This window comes from Monodelphis domestica, chromosome 7 (genome assembly GCF_027887165.1).
Source record: "Monodelphis domestica isolate mMonDom1 chromosome 7, mMonDom1.pri, whole genome shotgun sequence".
Taxonomy (NCBI): Eukaryota; Metazoa; Chordata; class Mammalia; order Didelphimorphia; family Didelphidae; genus Monodelphis; species Monodelphis domestica.
The window spans coordinates 169,973,845-169,995,655 of record NC_077233.1 but is presented as its reverse complement, the minus strand read 5'-3'; the positions used below and the strand labels follow the sequence as shown (position 1 = coordinate 169,995,655).

General features: G+C 48.3%; 1 protein-coding gene across 3 annotated transcripts; it reads right to left on the bottom strand.

The window, feature by feature from the left end:
• Window positions 1–122: 122 nt before the first annotated feature.
• On the bottom strand, window positions 123–11,347 carry DNAJB5 (DnaJ heat shock protein family (Hsp40) member B5). Of its 3 annotated transcripts, none has more exons than XM_007498837.3 (4): window positions 11,148–11,347; window positions 5,956–6,200; window positions 1,877–2,478; window positions 123–1,661 (listed from the first exon to the last, which is right to left on the bottom strand). In XM_007498837.3, exons 1-4 carry the CDS (start codon window positions 11,189–11,191, stop codon window positions 1,428–1,430), a joined length of 1,125 nt encoding a protein of 374 aa, XP_007498899.1. In that variant the 5' UTR covers window positions 11,192–11,347; the 3' UTR covers window positions 123–1,427. The 3 variants fall into 3 exon arrangements, with proteins under 3 accessions (XP_007498899.1, XP_007498900.2, XP_001368235.2); XM_007498838.3 differs by lacking the exon at window positions 11,148–11,347 and adding an exon at window positions 10,757–11,041; XM_001368198.5 differs by lacking the exon at window positions 11,148–11,347 and adding an exon at window positions 9,387–10,074.
• Window positions 11,348–21,811: the final 10,464 nt, after the last annotated feature.

Sequence of the window (21,811 nt, the reverse complement as noted above, 5' to 3'; positions counted from 1 at the left end):
TGAAGAGCCTTCTGACTGGTTTCTAAAAGAGGAGCAGCAATGGAGGGAGCGGGGTGGTGATCGAGGCCCTTGGAATACCTCCTCCCCACTTCCCTGTACTACAGTAGTTCACGGATACTCTATTTTTAAAATACTTTATTTTTTCATAATACTGTCATTACAAAAAAATACAAAAAACCTACTATAAAAACATTCAGGGGCTCATCAAAATGAGAAAAGCCAAGAGAGCCCCCACCCCGGGTCCTTGGGGTGTAGCCAGAGACGCGGCCAGAGTCCACAAGCCCTTCTCCAGGACTCCCTGCCGTCCGGGATAATATACAGTGTGGAGCAAGGCAGGACGTTCTGGGTTCCCCAAACTCTAGGGACAGGACCTCAGACGCTCGGAGATGGAGAGGACTAGGACCCGATGGGTCGGACGGGCTCAGGCAGGGCCGAAGCCCTGGGGCAGGGAGGCCAGGGCATGGCTGCGGTGACCCAGGATTCTCAGAAGGGGGGAAAAGCTCGGAAGCCCCTTTTGGGTCGAGGCCAGCAGCGCTGAAGAGCTGCCCAGTACAAAAATGTAAAAACCCCTCCCACCCAAGCCCCTTAGTTAAGCCTAAAAGAAAACACATGTGGTATGTATGCGCTTTCCCCTTCTGCTCATCCCCACTTTCCCCAGCCTGCAGGCCCAGCTCGGCGTGGGGAAGGCGTGGCTGTCAAGGGAGGGAAAGTGAGGCAGGTGAGGTGAAACTGAGCTGCCCTCAGACCCCCTTCTCGGCCAGCAGCGCTGCAAACTCCACCCCTGTTAAATACAAAGTGTCTCGTGCTCAATGGCCCTCCCCACCCCCCTCCCCAGTCCCCAAATATGTGTGCACAAACGTGGGAAGGTGTGTGTGTGCGTACAGAAATGAGTACACGTGGCTAGTATTCCTTCCCCCCTCCCCCTGGGTGGAGGTATCTAGTCGGGGTAGGGGTGTCCTTTTTGTACTCCCCCCCCCCCCCCCAAGGATTTGGGCGGGAGACTGGGTGAGAAAGGAAGGCAGGAAGGACCTCAGCAGCGGGTAGGGGAACGACATGCTATTTACAGGCCTGAATAGGAAACCTCTACACATCGCCAAGTAACAGTCAAGTCACTCTCCAGCCATGGGGAGCAGTAAAACTGGATTCAAAGCTTGGGACAAAAACAGCGACCCCTGGCCCTGGGGGCATCCCTCCCTCCCCCCTCCCTCCCTCCACCCTCACTTCCCACCCGAGACAGCACAGCCAGGTAGGGGCGGTAACAACTCTCTGAAAACAAAAGTGGCTTTTTTGCATTTTAGAAAAAGGTTGCCCGGTGGGCGGGCGGGCAGGCGGGCGGTGGGGCCAGCTGGGTTGCCTAAGTGGCTTCAAGAGCCTGGGGCGGAGGGCGGTATTGCTGTGGAGGCCGAGAGCCAGCCCTGAGGCTGGGCCTAGGAGCAAGGCAGGTGCTGTTTTAAGATTTGTCGCGTCTGCGGGGCTATCCTGTCTGGGAAGCGCACTTTGAATTCGACTATAAGGTCGCCCCGCTGGGTGGGCACCTTGGGGAAGGGTAGCCCCTCCCCCCGTAGTCTCTTCACAGTGCCCGGCTTGATGACGTCATTGCAGGGTAGGGGGATAACTCGGCCATCGATGGTGGGAATGTTCACAGTGCAGCCACACAGCGCCTAGGAAGGACAGAGAACAACGGAGAGATGGAGAGTGGTTTCTTAAGGCGGAAGGGAGCACGGGAATGGTCCCCCAGGCACCTTTTCTGCCTGGGGAGCAAAAAGGGCAAAGGAGGGATGAGGAGACCGGTGACTGGGATTTCTGGGATCCTCCCTCCCTCCCTCCCCTCCTTCCTTCCCCTGCCTGGGGAGGTCCAGGCACGGTCCCACCTTACCTCCTTGAGGCTGATCAGGGCACTGTACACCACGTTGGTCCCGTCTCGGCGGAAGTGGGCATGGGGCTTATCCTTGAGTACAAAGACTATGTCGGCGGGGATGTTGTCTGGTGTGGCATCGCCCTCTTTGGGAAAGGTGATCTTGGTGCCCTCCTTCCAGCCTCGCTTGATAACAATGTGCAGGATCTTGTCCTCAGTACGCACGGTCCGACCGTCTGGGTTGAGACGCCTCCGGGTGATCTTCATGCGCTTAGTGGAGCCATGATAGACCTCTTCTAGGGACACGCGCAGCTCGTGCACGACAGGGGGATCCTGCACCTTTCGCCGGGGGTGCAGGGATTCCTGAGGTCGTCTGGGTCCCCCACTCAGCCCATTGAAACCAAAGCGGCCGAAGGCGCCAAATGGGTCCTCGTCTTCGTCCACATCCATGTCATCCGGGTCAAAGCCATTGAAGGGCCGTGTGGTACGACTGCTGGCGAAGAAGATGTCGAAGGGGTTGGAGCCACCAAAGAAGGAGGCGAAAGTGGCGTGGGGGTCACCATGGAAGGTGTAGTGGAAGGAGCCTCCTGAGCCTCCAGAGCTGCCGCCACCAGTCTTCAGGCCTGGGCAGGGGGATGGGGGTTGGAAGGGAGGAAGGGAAGTTGAAGACAGAACAAAAAGGTAGGTCTAGGCATCAGCCCTTTTATCCCACCCCGTCCCCATCCCTTAAACAGGTCCCTAGGAAGGGAGAGGTTGCTCCATCTGATACTCACTGCTGGTTTTCCGGATAGTTTATCCTCCCCATTCTCTTGAAAAAAGACCCCGGAGAGTGGGGATGGGGGAGGAGGGGGAGGAAGTTGGCTGCTTTCCGCTTTGTGCGGATGGGAAGCATATCTGGTTTCCAGAATAACAATAATCACTTCCCTCTCTAGGGCAGGTCTTTTTTTTAGTTTGAATCACCTGAGGCTCAGAGAGCTGAGCTGATTTGCCTAGAGTAACCCAGCAAATAAACACTGGATTCAAACCTAGTTCTGACAACTCTGTGATGCTCTGGGCAGGTTAACTCTAATGCCCTTCAAAACAGCCCAGAGTTCTTCCTGTGAACTGGCTGAGATGGAATCCAGTTGAGAGCCCCAGTGCTATTTGCCTGATTCATACACTGAGAATTAGGAAAAATAACTCTGAGGTTCTTGCTTAGCCCTTAGGAGAAGAGGGCATTCGTTGGCCATGAAGTGGATGAGTGATTGTGAGTGGTAATAAAGTCCTTGGCACTCCACAGGGCTTGCTGGTGGGCTTTCTAATCCTCTCCTCCCCCGACCCACGAGTGCAACTAAGGGCAGGCAAGGTGGAGAAACCCAAGGGACATGCACACAAGGGGCACTTTTTAGCCGCTGATATTTTGAGTATATATTTTTTAAGTGAAAGCACATTTTAAAAATGTCTGCAAATTCCACTCTCCACAGCAGCTAGGTATTTGTTTTGTGATAAGTGGCATGTGTTACAGTTACAGTGGAGGCTCTAAGCTTCTGGTGAACAGTAACACAAAAGGGGAAGCAATTTTCAAACATTGCCTAGGGCACACAAAAGGCTTCTAGCAGCTCTGCTCCCCACCTCACCCCCTCCCCAATTGTGGGAGCCAGATTGAGATATAATGGGTGAGGAGGACTAACCCTCCTCCCCCTGTAGTCCCTCTGGGAAAGGCTCTGGGCCTAGAGGGAGAAACCAGTTGAATATATTCATGAGCATAGCAGGGAGGAATCATTTTTCAGGAGGCTTCCAAATGCTGCCCATGGCCCCATACCAAGTGCCTGAATGGCAAAATGGCATCATTAGGCCTTTTCACTCCCACATGCCAAGGGGTCTAACTGGGAAGTTGCAGGCTGGCTGTCCCCCTTCCTGAAATCTCATTCCTCACAGTCTTTAGGGTGGTAGGAATTGCATTTTCTTTGCAGCTTTTCACCTGGAGTTCCCAGCAGGCTTACTGCAACTATTCTTACCTCCACCTCTTCCCACCCCACCTCCTGAAAGGCAGAGCCCAAATTAGCCTGTTACTTCCCTGGCGAAGGCTTGAGGGTCATGAGGACAGTTTTAGGTTTCATTTTTCAGGGAGGAATCAAGTTTGGGGGATCTCAGATGGATCAAGCTAATGAAGGTTTCAGTCTTCTTTACCCTCATCCCTATAGGGATTCCCAATAGGCTCCCCCTCCCCGAGAATGCTGGGAACAGGCTGTCCTCAGCCGTTCACAGCTCACAGCTCCTGGTCTGTCTGCACGACAGGCTCCTTGTGGGGGTGGTTGTGGAGGAGGCAGCCTAGAATGGCAGCCAGAAATACTACCAGCCCCTGGCACTCTGGCAGACTAGGGTATGTGGTATTCACTGTTTCAGTCCAGCACCTCCCCCCCCCCCAGTCCTTAAAGAAGAGTCAGCATATCCAAAGAGGATAGGTAGGGGTGAAAAAAGGTAGAGAACAAAGAGGCTGGGCCCATAGACTTTTCCATAGTCTCTTTAGGGTACAATGACTTAGAGGCTCTTGGGTCAAACTTGATATGCTATGGGGAGAGAAGTGGGAGGTCCCCTCCACCTTCTCTCTCTACCCTGTCCTGGACTTTTGCCTAGGTTAGACTTGGTGTTCTACCCAGTCAGTCTGGGAACCTGATTAAAGTGTAACTGGGAAATATTTAACAACATAAATAAAAAATACAATAAACATAGAAAAGATTTCATTTTAAAATGGTTAATCTGTGGCCTTCAGAGATCCTTATGTGTGGATTAGTGGCCCTATTTCTATTTGCATTTGACACGTCTGCTGCATGTTCCATTATCCACAGGAGTTTTTTGGGTGTTCTGGGATACTCTTGGTGAATCAGTTGGTAAGTCTAGGAAGGGGATGTACAAAGGACTGGGGAGAAGGAGGCAGGCAAGGGGAAAGGAGAGGAAAGAAAAAAAGAAAGGAAGGTTCCTTTTGGGGAGAGCAGCCCTAGGCTCCACTTGAGACAGTGTTGTCTTAATATAGCCTAACAGGTGCCTGTTGCTGGCACTGTGGGGCCCTGAAAAGGAGGACCAGAATTAGCTGCTACATCATGCTTATGGGATTTGCTAAGAGGTACTGCCAGGGCCACCCTTCTTTCAGCTTTATTTGGTCCTTTCCTACTCCCTGACATAAACCTTCAGCCCTGCTCTTGGCCACCACCCATGCCCTGGGGGCATAATGCCAGTTATAATCTCCACCTCCCCAAGAAAATAGCAGGGGTGCTCTGGAATTGAATAGATAGACATTCTCTGATAGCACTATCCTTTAATTTAGAAAAGGAAAATGTGGTCAGTCCTGGCTGCCAAACTCCAGCCCTGGTCCCAGCAGTAATTCTTAGCTCCTATTTGACCCTGGCAGGCAGGCAGGCAGGCAGGCAGATTGCTTCCCTCAGTATCCCAGGTGCCCTTGGTCCCTGGGTCTATCAGATACTGGGCTAGAGGCCACATCTTTCACTCTTCCCTTGGCCCTAGTTTGTTTATATAGAGGCTTTCAGAGGCTAAAACTCTATGCTGATGAATGCAAATGTTATGTGCCTTTCCCCATATTCCCATCCAATGGGACAGCACTGACTTCAGGGATAGCCTAATAAGGCTGGGAGAAGAGGTGGTTTCAAGACTGGCAGAAGAATCCCAAGGCTCAGACATCATAGTGGCTATATCTTATGCCTTACCTCTGAGCCTATGTTATGGGTGATCTTAAATTATGAAGATTGGTTAAGTGGTGGTGGTGAATAGAGAGTTTAGGAGATTTGGAGTAAAGGAAATCAGTCCCAGGAGCCTAGAATATTGAGGGGAGTAGCTAGTTTCCTTTGCTATTAGTGAGAATCTTAGCCCTAGCCAGTCAAATCCATGGTGCAGAAAAGGTTAGGGTCAGGCTCAGGGAAGTGATGAGGCAGCCTCCCTCCTTCTGACCCTTTCCTCAGCCTCAGCACCCAAGTGGCAGTGCCTCTGCCCTGTTGCTAAGGAGCTCAGGAGGAACTGGGTCACACAGTTTTTTGCAAAGAGAACAGGCATCAGTCACCCACAGGGCTGCCCTGGGCCAGGTACTGGGGAGCTGGGGGTTTTCTTACCTTCTTCTCCATACTGGTCATAAACAGCACGTTTCTTGGGATCACTCAGCACATCATAAGCCTCTGCAATCTCCTTAAACTTCTCCTCAGCACTGGGCTCCTTGTTCTTGTCTGGATGATATTTCAGGGCCATCTTCCGATATGCTTTCTTGATCTCATCTTCATTGGCTCCGGACTGGATACCCAGAATCTTATAATAATCCTTCCCCATTACAGCAACTGGACCAGTATTGGCCTCCTTGTTCCTGAAAGAAGTCCAGGGCCAAATCTAGAGTAGTCCTCAGCCTCCTGCTTCCTCTTTTTGCCCTGCCCTACCCCTTGATTTTGCCCTTCTTTAGATAAGTCTCCTATCTTGGCCTCAGTTTCCTGAATCAGTAAAATGAAAGAGCTGGACAAGATGAACAATAAAATTTTTTAGAACCAGACTCTGAGGTCTAGGAATATTAATTTACTTCCAAGGTCACCCAGCTCTTTAGTGGTAGAGCTAGGACTAGAACCTTTCTTACTCTAAATTTTAACTTCCATTACCACAATCATTTGGCTCTTTCCAGCTCAGACTCTTCAAGGGGACCTCAGGGGCTGAAGAGAGTGTCTTTGGCTTTAGCTCCTAGATTCCAGGAGCCGGAAAGTGAGGAGGCTGTGGCCTACTTTGTGGGATCCAGCTGAGACCTGATTCATTTGTCAAGTCCTTTGAGTTGTCCAGATCAAAGGCATCTGTTGCAGACCAGTGCCTCAAAGGCATCTCTCCACTGAATTGCTGGACAACCAGCTGGTAGAAAAGGGTGGGAAGTGTGTTCAGTAAGGTTATAAAGGGTAATATTTAGTTCTCACAACCTACCAGGGTGTGAAAGAATAGTATTTATTTAGTATTATATTTGATTCATACTACGGGGGCAAGAAATGAAGGGAAGGTATCCTGGCTTGGGCTGTCTTACTTGGGTTGTCACAGGGATGCTATGGCCCCCAGGGGGATGTAGAGTTAGAAGACGGTACCTGTCTGATTGAATGCTGGGATGAAAGGGTAGATAGTCTTTGCTTAATATTGGAACTTGAGCATGGTTTTGTGAAAAATCTCCCCCTAGCGCCCTCCCCCAGAGGAAGCCACCCTTGAGTTAGCCACTTATCTTGGTAAGTCAGGCCAAGGGTACAAGGGACCTCAGGGCCTCTCTGCCATTAGAGTCCTGTAGTTTCTGTTCTAGTCTGCTCATTCCCAACTTCATATTCACAGGTGATTTGATCCCTACAAGCCTATGGAGATAGGATGAGTCACAGTTCCTGGCAAAGGAACTAGGATCTTCTGTCTCCATCAGCATGGGATCAATTCCCCCAAGGTAGCACTTCAGTTCACTCACTACTCCACCCCTTTGTCCTACAACATACACTATAGGCAACCTGGAAGAGGCAGAATTCTCTTCCCCTCCTATTCTGGTCCTTTTTGTTTGTAGCTAGCTGTTTCAAGTCCACCCTTTACCCAATACTAGAGGGGACTCCTGTCAGCCCTCCTTTCCTTTCAGACATCTTGACCTGTAAAGCTGGTCTGTCTGGGTTCAATTCCAGCTTTCAATATCTACCTAGCATGGTGTCAAAGCCCCAGTTCTCCCCATTGTCCTCATCTAGCAGGCCTAGATCAAAGGGTATCTTGTCACAGATGGCCTAGGACAGTCATAGCTCCCAATACTCCTCACCATATGTACATGGGGATGTATATGTTGTGCAGAAGAGAGGGTTTCTTCCTGTTCCTGGCTGGGGCTCTGTTTGGAGAATAGCCAAAAGCCATTCACTGGCTCTTCTAAAGCAAAGCACAATCACTGCCAATGGCCAGGGCAGGGGCAGAGCCTTTCTAGCAATGCCCTGGGCCAAGGCCATAGCCACTGCTTCTTGCCCTCCTAACACTAGCTTTTGAACGGGACTTGGGGGAGGGAGACAGGACTTCGGCATCTCTAAGCTACCCCTCTTTCAGGTAGGAGAGGAGGCAGTGGTGTTTCTAAGCATTGGGATAGCAGGGCTAGAGTGGCTATAGCTCTTGCCCCCACACTGCTGGCAGCTGCTGGGCTGACTCATGTCTTTGGGAGCCTCTTTGTACGAAAGAGAAGCATTTATATGAACCCGGGCACCCCTCCCTTCACCAGCACGTCATGCCAAACTGCACAGATCTCGGCGGCCCCCCACGCGACAAGCTGGGGGTTGCCATTTTGAATCACTGGCATGTGGGGGAGGTGGGGTAGGGAGGGCACACAGAAAAGAAAGTGCATCTGGGGGTGGGCAGCCATTTTCGGAAGCAGCAGTAAAATCTATCTGAGAAAGAGCTGGCAGGGGAGTGCTGTCATCTCTGTCCCAGCCCACATCTCCTTCCCCCATCATCCAGACCTCCCTACCCCACAGTTATTCAGGACCTTGGTGTCATTCTCCCACCCACCGATGCCAGCTCACAGGTGAGGCATCCCAGCAGTTCCATGTCAAAGGACAAACAAAGAGGTTCTAATCTTGAACATCCTCATGTCCCCATGTCACCTCTGCCATCAAAGTAGTTCTGTTTCTTAGAACCCAACTGCCAAATGAGCTGGACTCAAAAGGACCCTGGAACCATCCCTGGGGGGAGGGGCAGAATAAAGGCCAGGCTCTTTTGGAACATTCCCCCTCTTCCCATAAGCATAGCATGTCTGTCTAGGCTAGTAAGTAGGACTTAGAGGGGCCAGCTTTCCTTTCCCTTCTCCTCCACCATGTGCTCAGATGACAAAGAATCCCCAAAGCCTTGTAGATGGGGAGCATAGGGGTTGGTATGAAAGAAGGGGAGGATGAGGTCTTTGATAAGATATTAGAGGGAGGTATGGGGAAATGAAATAAAAATAGCAAGGGCAGGGCATATGGGGATATGAAATAGGGAAGATGGTGAGGCATGAGTACATAGATGTAAGTTGGAATGTGTAGGTAGGGGTGTGAGATGGGGAGAGGTATAAAGAATGGCATGACCAGGATGATATGAATAGGAGGAATAGGGAATAACATAGGAGGATGTGATATAGGGTGCAGTATGAGTAGATGAGAGAGATATGGGGGGATGTGAAAATGATATGGAGGGATGAATGGATTGTGAGACATTAGGGGATATGAGATATTGGGGTAATAGCTGTGAGATATTTTGGAGAAGCAGGGGCCATGGTGGTAAAGGGATAGGGGATATGAGGGGATGGGGGGATATGAGGTATATAGAAGGATGAGATATGTGATGAAATTCTAAGGTATGAAAGGATGGGATACTGGGGGGGAAAGGGTGGAAAAAAGGGGGACATATGGGGAACTGAAATATTAGAACATGGATATGAGATGAATGAAATTATCAGAGGTGAGATATACAGTTGAGGTGAAAAAATGATGAAAGGATCCTTCTGCCATCCTGACAGAGGGTGAAAATACTTTTTAAAGGAACTTACCGAAACTTTACAAACCCATTCAGTGTCCATGCACGCAGTTTTAACGGCTCCAGCTGAATTTTAAACATCAAGCTGGCTAAGAAGTCTTCTCCCCAGAAGTGTGGGAAGCTCCGGAAACTTCCTCTTGTCTGGATTGGGGGAGCAGCTGGGGGTGGGCAGGTCAGCCCGGTGCGCTTAAACATGCCCAGCAATACCCCTCCTCTCTGCCCTCACCCACCTGTCCACCAGGTGCTTCAATAGCCAGGTCCTCCTCAGGGCCACATGTCCTGCTCTGGCCTCACACTGAAGAGTCAGTGAATGTCAAACCTCACAGGGTGAGGAGGGAGAAAGGAATCCAGAGAAGCAGTCTCTTGTGTGACGACTAGCTGGCTGTTATTTGAGATTGATTGTGCTTGAGGGTGGGTTAGTGTGTGCCCGAATGTGATTGTGAGTGACTGCCTGTGAGTGTGAGATGGAGAGAAGCAGCGTGGAGCTCCTCACTCACTGGGGAGAGCCTGACCCCGAATCACCAAGAACCTGCTCAATGAAGTCACTTGACGTGCAAAGTCTCCTCCTTAATTGGTCTCGGGGTGGGGCCAGCCTCAGACAAAAGGCGCTTCGGGAAGGGTGGAGGCGGTGGTACTGGTAGAGAATGGGGGGGAGGCTATAGGGCTCTCCCTGGATCCCTAAGTCCAACAGCCAGGGTGGGGGTATTGAATGGCTCAGTGCAGTGGTGATGTCACTGGGGGTTTGGGGGGGGGGAGAGGCGGAGCTGTAGGGGGAGGGAATGCCCCCTCCCCCAAGCAGTGACGGGGACCGCTCCCAGCCACCCCCAGCTGGATGCCAAGCCCCCGCTCCACTGTACCCCTTCCTCACCTTCCCTGCTCCTCACTCCCACCCCAATTGGGAGCCCAGAGGAGGATTGTGGAGACCTGCCCTCGTGGGGCAAAACTAGCCTTCAGTTCCCTTGGTTTCCTCGGTCCCCTCTCCCTTCCCCTCCCTTCGAGCTGCCCCAGACCCCAGGCAGCTGGACACTCCAGGGTGCAACCAGGGGTTAGCGCACAGCTGTCTAGCCGACCTGGAAGGGAGCGCCCACGGGACTTTTCGTCCCTGGGTGGACTCGGCAGGTCCTGAAACCAGAGCTCCCCACGACTACGGCGCAGTCCCCGACTCAGACCCCACAGCTGTTCCCCGCGGCGGCGGTCCCCAGCTACCCGCAGCACTCGGCTTCCCACCCAGAGGCAGATCGGGTCTCTGGGCCCCCAGGCACGAGACCACCAATAGATACCCCCAGGTCCCCTAGGCTCCCATTTCCAGCGGTGCCTCCGGCTCCTCCCCAACCCAGACACCCGGGCCCTGGGACCCGCCCAGCCCCGGCGCGGCGCCCTCACCGGTGAGAAAGCTGCGGGCGCCGCCGCGGTCGGTCAGACTGAGCCGCTGTCCCGTCCCGTCCCGTCCCGTCCCGTCCCCTCCCCCCGGCTTCACCGCTTCCACCCGGGACCGAAGCCACCGGCCGCTGACGGAGCGGGGAAGGGTGGGTGGACAGGGGAGACCCGCCCCCAGGGCCCCGCCCCCGCGCCGGCCATTGCGCAGCACGCCCGCCACTCAGCACGGCCCTTGACATGATTGGACGGTGCTGAGCGAGAAGGGGGCACGGGGAGGTGTGGGGGGACGGACGCCTGCTTTCAACGGCGGCCCCCGACCCCTCGTCCATACAAGGCTCGAATTTCAGGTTTTTGACTGGCGCTCTCATAAGTCAATCAACCACGCCTCCTAACCTACCAGTTACATTCATTGGTGAAGAAAGCCGTAGGTGGGATCCTCATCCTCCCTTCGTTTTCATTGGTTCAACGGAAAGGTTTAGCTCCGCCTCAGGCTAGTGCTGGCATTTTTCCACCAGTCCAATTGACAGGCCTTTGAGGTGGAACACGCCGGCCGCCCTACGAGTCCCTAGAGAACCTTCTGGAAGTCTCGCAACGTCACAAGCAGGACTTAAAGGGGACGCAGCAACACTTCCCTACGAGAGCTCTCGGGTCCCAGCTTTGGGGGTGCTTTTGTCTCCTCCTCTCAAAAGAAATATTAGCCTCCCTGAGGCACCTGGATGGGTCGCAATGCAGCCTGGGAGTTGTAGTCCACCGAGTGGGTTCAAGAGATCGGTGATGGGAGGAGTGGGAATGAGGCTACTCTCCATTGGCTCCACCCACAAATCCAGCCTCAAGTTCCCCTCCCCCCGCTCTCATCCTCCCCTTGAAACCGCAGTTCTGTAGACTGTGAGCTTCTTGAGGGCAGGGTCTGGGTCCATTTTTTTTTCCCGTCATATCTCCAGAATCTAGCGCAGTGCCTGGCGCGTAGTGGGTACTAAATAAATGCGTGATGATTTGAATTGACTGAGTGGCCTTCCTGGGGACTGGGGGAACCCATAAAGGATGAATTTATTGTTAGGGAATGGGATGAAGTACGGGGTGAGGGCAATCCTGACCTCTACTGAGGAAGTTGGCAGTTTCTCATAGTCTGGCTTCCCTAAACTTCATCCGGAACTCAGCCTAGACCATCCCTACCCTGACAGTGACCCAGTTTCAGATCCTGACCCAGATGCAGCCCCCAAACCCCACTGCTGATCCTGACCCCTTTCCACGACCAAGTCTCAGATCCTCAACCTTGACCAAACCGTGCTCAACTCTGACTCAGTCCCTAGATTCCTCTTTAACCCTGACCCTAACTTGGTCCTATTATCTCTATTACTCAGATACGGAAAATTTCTTTTATACGAGTCATAGGAACCAGATTTAAATTCTAGCTTTGTCATTTACTATCTTTGTGACCTTAGTTGAGTCATTTAACTTTTTTCCTGGACTAATTTTTCTCATCTCAATGTCTACCCCTATTCAGACCTGGATTCCCTGCCCAGATTCAAATATAGATCAGGAACCCTGACCTAAACTCAGATTCCCCATCCTCATCTAGGCCCTGGATTCTCCAACCTTTACCCTGATCCAGACTAGATGCATCATTATTGATTGACCTTAACATTCACCCTATTTCCCCTGTCTCAGTCTCGATTCTTTCAACCATGTACAACTCTTCTTTTCTCCATCATCTCATTGCCCCCTAATCTCCCATCCTCCTGTTTCCTGTCTTCCTGTCTCCCATCCTCCTGTCTACACCCCCCCCCCCATCCCTGGGGTTTGGGGGAGTAGAGCTGCGGGGGTGGCTGCCATCGGAAGCTGCCTGAGCAGACACAGTGCCTGTCGCACACGTCACTGTCTCCCAGGGCCCATCTGTGCCAGCGGGAGATGGGGGTGTGGGAGGGGGTGGGGAGGTGAAGAGGGGGTTGGGGCCACCTGAGAGACAGAGGAACCTTTAGGCAGACCAGAGAGATGGGGTGGAAACTGCTTCCTCAAGGCTAGGGGCCTCATTTTTTTTTCCATTCTCTTCTTTCTTCCAGCAGACAAAAAGCAATATACCCATTAGACTGAGCTGGAACCTGGGACCTTAAAAGTACCCAGTCCTGGATTATACTGTAGAGATGGAAGTGAACCTGAACTCCAGGTTTCTTCATTTCCCTTTCCCTTATTCCCCACCACTTATACCTGTGGGGTAGGAAGGAGATAGGAATGTGATAAAATGGGAGAAGATTAGGGGGAAAGGGAGACTAGGGTGAGGGAACAGAAATAGAATAGGGTAAAATGGAGTGAAAGGGAAGATGAAATGAGGAATTATGGGGTGATGTGGGGTGAGGAGGAGGATGGGGAAGGGGGCAAGATCTGATACTAGTCATTAGTTATGGGTAAAGGATATAACTGCTTCCTATTTTGTTCTTCTCCCATCTCCCAAATCCCCTAACCCAGCTGGTCCACATTTCTGAATTTGGGGGCTTAATAATACTTGTTTATGTATGTATATGTGTGTGTGTGCCAGTGTGCTCATGTGCCTGTGTATGTCGAACTGTACACATGTCAGTGTGCACTTACACAGCTAGGTCTATGTTTATGTATACATGTGCCCCTGTGTGTATGTGATAGAAACTCTTGTGTATAGGCTGCTCTGTCCTTGACACTTCTTGGACAACCTGGGCTTATGGAATAGACCCCAGCATGAGCTTTGGGAGAATTGGGGCCAAGGGGTAGGGCCAGAGTAGGTAGTTTGGCACACACACAGAGGAATGCCACTTGGGTGTGTAAGGGCAGGGCTGGGAATTGAGAAAGAGGGCAAGTGGAAGGAGATGGGAACAGGCAATGATGCAGTGATGGGAGAATGTGAGAACAAGTTTGTGTGAATTTGTGCCTGTCTTTCATTTTTCTCCTCTGGTGAATTTGGTTTCTGGTTCCCAACAGAATTTGACTCTGACCCTGTGTATGTGATTAAATAAATCTGCCTAGGAGTTTGTCTTTGTGTACCAGTGTTGGTGGTTTGTTTGTGATTGTGTGGTTATGTCATCGTGTAATTATATGATTATGTGTGCCTGTATGTAGATTATTGCCTCTGAGCAATCTGTGGTTGTATGTGATTTATATTTTGGGTTGTATATCATTGTGCGTCCACTTGTTTGGTGCCATGCTTGAGATTTATTTGATTTTGTGTAATTGTTTCTACATGAATATGTGACTTTCATGCATGGCTATATGTCTGTGTAACAAATGAATATGAATATATAAACATGTCAGTGACTGTGTCTGGTATGACTGACTTTGCGTGCAGCTGAGTAGATTTGTATGGCATTATGTGTGATTTTGCAGATATGTCTTTTTGTGATGTTGTATGTGATTGTGACAGATGTCGCCACTTCAGATGCCCTGGCCCCCATTCTTTTTTTTTTTAATTTTTAAAATGTATTTATTTATTTAATTAATTTGGAATATTTTTCCATGGTTATATGACTCATATTATTTCCCTTCCCTCCTCCCCCCTCCCATAGCCAATGAGCAATTCCACTGGGTTTTATATGTATCATTGGTCAAGACCTATTTCCATATTATTAATAGTTGCACTAGAGTGATCTTTTAGAGCCTACATCCTGGCCCTGGAGGTCTGAAGGTGGGATGGGAGGGAAAGCTTGAAGTTGGGAGGTCTGGGACCTGTCCATCTTTTTTTTTTCCCACTGCTTCCCCATGACTTCCCGAGTCCACCCCACATTTGTCAGGAGAGGGGGTCTGAGGGGGTGCCCAAGGGCCCAGCACCTAGCCTGTACTCTGCTTCCTACCCTGTTGCCATGGCAGCAGTTGCTAGGGGCTCCCACGGTTGCTAAGATCTGGGGGCGGGTGGAGCAGCTGCCAAGGCCCTAGTTGCTAAGGGAGATGAAGCAACCATAGGGGGGAGGGAGTCTCCAGTGGCATTTCCCCCCACCCCTTTTTCTCCAAGCACTGGCTGGGGGACTGTCTGTCCCTACTGTCTGTCCTTTTCTCCAGCCCAAGCTCCCACATACTGTCCAAATGAGGCCCAACTCCTAAAAGGACAAGAGGGAAAAACTAGGGATTAGGGAAAAATTCAAGAGATTCCTTCACATCATTGAAGGGGCCATTCATTACCTTCTCTATCTTCAATCTGGCCTCTTTTCCTGTTCTCTCTTGTTTTCTGATCTTTTCTTGCCCATAGCCTTCTCCTTTTCTGGCTCTTTCTTTCTCTCTATTTCCTACCTCTCTGGCCTTCTTCCACAATCTGCCTTCATTCTTGCCTCTTTGTCTCTTTCTGACTTAACCAAGTCTCTTGGACTCCCTTGTGAATAGAGGGCTGGACTTGAATTTGGAAGATCCTTGGGTTCAAATCCTGCCTTGGATATTATTACACATATCACATGGGTGATCTTACCCAAGATACTTAAGCTGACTAGGTATCAGTTTCCTCATCTCTAAAAAGAGGTGATTGAACTCCATGACCTCTTTGATCCCTTTTAGCTCTAAATCCGTAAATCTATGACCCTTTGACTCCCAGACACCCATACTCTCAGTCCCCTGACTTTTGCTCCCAAAGTGCCATAAGGAGGGCTAAAGATCTCAGCTCTGCCTGGGGGGTTATGGGATAGATAGATAATAACACAGAAAATATGAATCTGTGGCTCTCAGGGATCCTCGTGTAGTGGTCTTCTGTTTCTATTTGAGTTTGACACCAGAGGAGGGATGGGGTCTCAACTCAGCCCTGACCCAACGTGTGGTTGGGAAGCTCTGGTTTGGAGGGATAAGACCTAAAAAAGTGGAGAAAAAAGCCTAGAGTCATACTGTCTGTACTACATACAGTTGAGTTCCCCTTCCTGAAGAGGGGCTAAGTATTGGGATTCTTGGTTGCTATTGTGCCCCTGGTGTTGGCTGAACCCCATTCCTGGTTGTTTTCAGTCTGTAACGCGTCCCATCTCCCTCTACCATCTATTCTCTCACCACCCTCCTTTCTCCTTTTCCAATTTACCAATAGGGATTGAATTAAAGGCTATAGGCTGATCTATATAGCCCCAGCCACATATTGACCCCAAATCCTGGCCATATGTTAAATTCTGAATTCTATCTATACTCTTCTCCTTTAGCCCCAGTCCCAGACTAATCACTGAACCTACACAGTAGACTCTAACCCTGACCAATGTAACCCGACCAAAAGTTAGCCATGTAATCTTATACACAGCCTCGGTCAACTGTAGGCATTAACTCGGAGTCTTGGCCACAAAGTGCCCTAACTTCAGCCTTGGACTGATACTGGAGCCTAAATATCATCGCCCTTATCCCATCTACAGATGAACTAAGTCATTTTGAACATGTTAGGCTCTGTGCGAGGCACTGTGGATTCAAAGCAAAAAGGAAAGTCATTGATTTGATTTCCTGAAGAAGGAAGCTGGGGTGGGGGAGAGAGGAAGGTTAGGGAAACAGTTGGGGGAGGAGGAAGGAATAACATGCATATACAATAATATACATACAAAATAAGACACCAATGCCAGGAGCATAACAGCATCCAAGAATCCTAATTCTCAGCTGCTTTTCAGGAAGAGGAGCAGTTAGAAAGGCAAACTGGGTCGAAAGTGGGGATCATTGGCACAGGTGTCCTGTAGTAAGGGGTCCTTGAACTGAACTTGGAGGGATTTGAAGGAGAACATTCCTGACACGGGGGACAGCCCATGCAAAGGCCCAAGGAATGTTGTTTACAGGGAACAGCCAGCAGGCCCATTTGGTTGGAATGTCAAGTAAGGGAAAGAGAGTAATAGGAAATAATTCTAGAAAAGTAGTCTGGAGGCAAATTGTCAGGGGCTTTAAAAGCCAGTTTGGGGCAGCCAGGTGGTATAGTGGGTAGAGAACTAGATCTGGAGCTAGGAGGACCTGGGTTCAAATCTGACCTCAGATACTTCCTAGCTGTGTGATGCTGGGCATCATTGCCTAGCCCTTGCCACTCTTTTAGAATTGATGCTGACAGAAAGAAAGGGTGTGTTTTTTTAAGCCATTTGAAAGAGCATATATATTTTATCCCATGACAGGCAGTTAAAAGAACTTTTTGAGCAGACGAGTAACTTGATAAGACCTGGGCTATAGGAATATAAGTCTGGCAGCTTGTTGATGGGAGGATGAGAGACACCTTCCCCAATACAGGGAGGTCTGTTGAACTCCTTCAGTACTGCAGGGGAGAGGCGAGGGGGGTCTGAATCAGAGGTTGTGACCATGTGCATGGAGAGGAGATGGATGGGAGATTTACTGGCGACGTAGGATTGACAGGGTTGCTCTCTCCTATCAGTCCAGAGATCTGATTTTTAACTTCAACTCTCATTGATATAGACAGTCCAGACCTCTGTCAGTCAGAGGCCATCTTCATGGTGTTTCTAGGCCCCGATGCTTTCAAATCAGAACAAGTAGATACACAGTTCTAGGTACAATCTATCCCACACCCAGTCATACAATCACGTGCCATCTAGAGACAAACAACAAAAAACAGTACTGCTCATGCACAAACACGTAAAACCACACACATTACACCAAGGCACAGCTACACAATCAGACACATTCTTTCTCAAAATCAATAAGCTGCCCTTTCAAAGTCCAGGAAAAAGTGATGTCTACACTGGTGGCATGACTTGCTTTGCAACTGAGGATTTGATCTCTAACCCAGGGCTCACAGTAATCCCTAAACTCACATACCAACCACTAACCCCATTCACACACTAATCCTTGTATCTGGCCAGATGTCATGGTATTGGTCATAAAGGAACACAGCCAGAGATGGCTCAGCATAAATCTATTCTCAATTTTGAAAAAAAAACATAAACAAAAACCAATTGACTATTGTTCTATAATAGAACTTCTTGCCTGCAATTGCCTGGATATTACATTGATTTTCACAAAAATTAAACATGGAACAGGATGAGATATATATTTTCCTAGAGGCAGCTAGGTGGTAAAGTGGATAGAGCATTGGTGCTGGAGCCAGAACAACCTAAATTCAAATATGGTGTCAAATATTTAATAGCTGTGCAACCTCAGGCTAGTTCTTAATTCCAGTCTGCCTTGGTTTCCTCAACTATAAAATGGGGTTGATAATAATAGCCCCCAGGGGCAATGAGCTGGCTCAATAGATAGAGAGCCAGGCCAAGAGATGGGAGATCTTGGATTCAAATCTGCCCTCAAATAGTTCCTAGCTTTGTGACCCTGGGCAAGTCACTTGATCCCCATTGCCTAGCCCTTACTGCTCTTCTGCTTTGGAACTAATACTTAGTTTTGATTCTAAGACAGCAAATAAAGGTTTTAAAAGCAATAATAGCATGTACCTCTCGGGGTTGTTATGAGAATCACATGAGATAATATTTGTAAAAGTGCTTAGCCCAGTGTGTGGCACACAGTAGACACTTAATAAATGCTAATTCCATCCATCCTTCATCCCCATTATCCTGTCTTCTGAAGTTGGTCAGAAGATGCTTTCAATGAACTTACAGATAAGCTTACATTGCTCTAGTTTTATCTAATTACCCAAAGTAACTATTGTATCTACGCGTACAAGAGTCATCAGAACATTAAATATAAAAGAATGGTAGTGGGACAGTGACTTGTGCCCAGACCATTTCTGTTTGAATTGAATAGGACAAGATGAGTTGGACTGGATGATAATAATATCAATAATACTTCAAGGATCTGTAATTTCATTGGCGTGAGTACCCTCTCCATTCACTAACATCACTATCTCTCCACATCCACATAAATGGTCTTCTAGAGTTGCTGTGGCCAGCAAAAGTCCACCACTTCATTCATAAAGATCTTTAAGAAAATGGTTTGGAGTAAGTACATCCTTCAGTCCTTTGAATTAGGGCAGAACTTCATCAGTAGAAGCCAAGAGTATGTGAATGGCGCTTTCTGGGCTTGTTAGGGTCCCAAAGCTAAAGAATGAGTAGGGACAGAGGTAGGTGGGCAACTTCACAAAAGTTCTGATTTACAATATATTAGTGAATGATTTTAATAGAGAGTAGAGTGCTAAGCATGACATATTTAGGAGGCATTTCTTTCCTACACAATATTGGTTATGTAAAAGCATTACCCAAAACATTTTTTAAGACTTCTCTGTAAACCCAAGCAATTCAAGGGGCCAGAGTTCATTCTCAGATATCCCACCTGATACTTGCATAAATAGCTTTGTTGTGGCCTTCAGCAGAACACAGAGGTGTCTCTGTGAAAATTATTTGTGGCTTCTTTCTCCGTGGGTCAGACCCCAACATTTATTCATGGCTCTTTTCTCATTGGGTCAGACCCTAACATCTCTTTGACCTTATCATGTAAGCAGTCATCTAATAGCATAACTTCCTTTTACTTCTTATATTAACCTTCCCCACCTCTGCACACGCACACATGCACGCATGCACACACACACTGATCCCCAGACATCCTCTGCCTTCTTTACCAAGATCATCTGCAAAAAAGAAAAAAAGAAAGGATCCAAGAATTCATTATGATCCCTCTGTTAAGTCAGTTTTTCAAACCCAAGAGAGCAATGATAGCATCTAGTCATGCCGAGAGTAGAAGGAACGAGAGTCCAGAAGCAGAGGCCACAGAGAGAGCTATGCCATGAGAAGAAGCAGAGGAACAAAGGAAAGGATGAACCTAAAGTCTACAGGGATGCATTTCAGGAGGAAATTATAAACTCTTCATATATATGTATATATATTCATCAGTTTCATAGAAAGACATATAATGATCCTATATAAATTGACTGGATCTTGCCATCACCCTTGCTACTGTGCTCTCTGGATGTCCATTCTTTGCCATCCATTCTTTGGCATCCTCCAGATCACTGTCTGTCCTGCAGCTGGACCCTCTCCCTCATTAGAATGTAACCTCTTTTATAGCAAAGACTATTTAATTTTGTATTTGTATCCCTAAAGCCGAATGTATCACTCTGTACAAAGTACTTCATATATGCCTTTTTTCCCCCATTTGAATTAATTTATTTAGTCAATTTAGAACATTATTCCTTGGTTACAATAATCACATTATTTCCCTCCCTCCCCTCCACCCACTCTTCCTGCAACCAACACGCAATTTCATTGGGTATTACTTGTGTCCTTGATCAGAACCTATTTCCATGTTGTTGTTTATACTAGGATGTTCATTTAGAGTCTACATCCCCAACCATTTCCCTTCGACCCATGTATTCAAGCAGTTGTTTTTCTTCTGTGTTTTTACTCCCACAGTGTTTCCTCTGGATGTGGATAGTGGGTTTCCTCATATGTTCCTCCAAGTTGTTCAGGATCACTGCATTGCCACTAATGGAGAAGTCCATTACATTCGTTTGTACCACAGTGTATCAGTCTCTGTGTACAATGTTCTCCTGGTTGTGATCCTTTCGCTCTGCATCACTTCCTGGAGGTCATTCCAATTCACATGGAATTCCTCCACTTTATTATTCCTTTCAGCACAATAGTATTCCATCACCAATAGATACCACAATTTCTTCAGCCATTCCCCAATGGAAGGGCATCCTCTAATTTTCCAATTTTTGGCCACCACAAAGAGCTCAGCTATGCATATTCTTGTACAAGTCTTTTTCCTTATTATCTCTTTGGGGTACAAGCCCAGCAGTGCTATGGCTGGATCAAAGGGCAGACAGTCTTTTATCGCCCTTGGGCATAGTTCCAAATTGCGCTCCAGAATGGTTGGATCAATTCACAACTCCACCAGCAATGAATTAACATACATGCCTTTCACTCATTCATTTACACATGCATGCACACATTCATTTATTTATTCATTCATCTCTTGGTGGTCAGTCTTCTGATTATGAGTATCTCCAGATGCAGGCAGTCTGGCACTTAGATGGCAGACATAGAGTCTATTACCATTGCTGCATCCACATTGGAAGGCTTTTCAGGTTTATTGGACCAAGATTTTGTGCTTTGCCAGAATAACCTGTGAGAACTCAGGACCACCTCCATTGACAGTATAAGGCATTGTTAGGTATATGGGGTGTTCTGGGAGAGCTAGCACCTCTGGATTATGAGGGCTTACTGAGACCTTCTCAGGGCTGCTCATCCATATTTGGCATCCACTTTTTTATCCATCTCTCAGCTTTGACTCCAGGAAACATAGTATTTGAATTGGCTACAACCAAGTAAAATTCTTAGCACATGGGTTAGGTTGGGGGTACCCAATAGGCCTACTCAAAGGAAATGAAGACTTTCTTTGGTAGAATTGGTGGATGAAAACAATTTTTTCCAGTGGCCATGAAGGTGGATAGAGTGCTTAGAGCTTGGTCAGACATCAAAGATACCAAGGTACAAAGATACCACTGCATCCAAGCCGTTGGCAGTTGTCTTGACTTTTGCCTTGCTACTGGATTTTGATGACTTTCAGAGAGAATGAGGCTGCCTCACTTAAATCCAATTCATGAGCAAGTCAAGATATCACTTCATAATGCCTTTTTTTCTCTTAGAAATCAAAGAAGAAACAATAACAAAATATGAGCACAGGGCTTTGCTGAAACAAAATAAGAGCTCACATTATATAGTTATAAGGTTTAACAAAGCACTTCAATATACATCATTGAATGAATATACTTCTCATTTTATTTCATATCAAACTTGTGAGGGAAGTTTTACAGTTTTATATAGTTATTATTCCTGTTTTTCAAAGGAGTAAGTAACTTGCCTAACTTACAGTGGAAGAACCAGGATTCAAACCCAGGTCTTTTGACTAAAAGCACATTGCTCTTTCCACTATAGCACTCAGTGAGTTGGAGTCAAGTCTTTCTTCTCCAAAATTCTGTCCTCCTCCAAGAAGCCTCTCCAGTTTAATTTGAAGATGATACGACTGTTCATTCATTCATTCATTCATTCATTCACTCATTCATTCATTCAAGAAATAGTGATGGAGTGCCTACCTTGTGTGCCGAATATGCTATCATCGCCCACTCTGTGTGTGTGTGTGTATGTGTAGGTGTCTGTCTGTAAGTCTGCATCTGCTGGAGATTTTACTCTCCCGAGCTTGTTAGCAGGGACTATG

Excerpts from the sequence above, each read along its gene's own strand:
- DNAJB5 (XM_007498838.3), bottom strand. The coding sequence starts at position 10,989 with ATGTCAAGGGCCGTGCTGAGTGGCGGGCGTGCTGCGCAATGGCCGGCG. Across the intron at positions 6,201-10,756 it reads CGCCCGCAGCTTTCTCACCG|GAACAAGGAGGCCAATACTG; the intron begins GTGAGGGCGCCG and ends GACTTCTTTCAG. Across the intron at positions 2,479-5,955 it reads TGACCAGTATGGAGAAGAAG|GCCTGAAGACTGGTGGCGGC; the intron begins GTAAGAAAACCC and ends CCCCCTGCCCAG.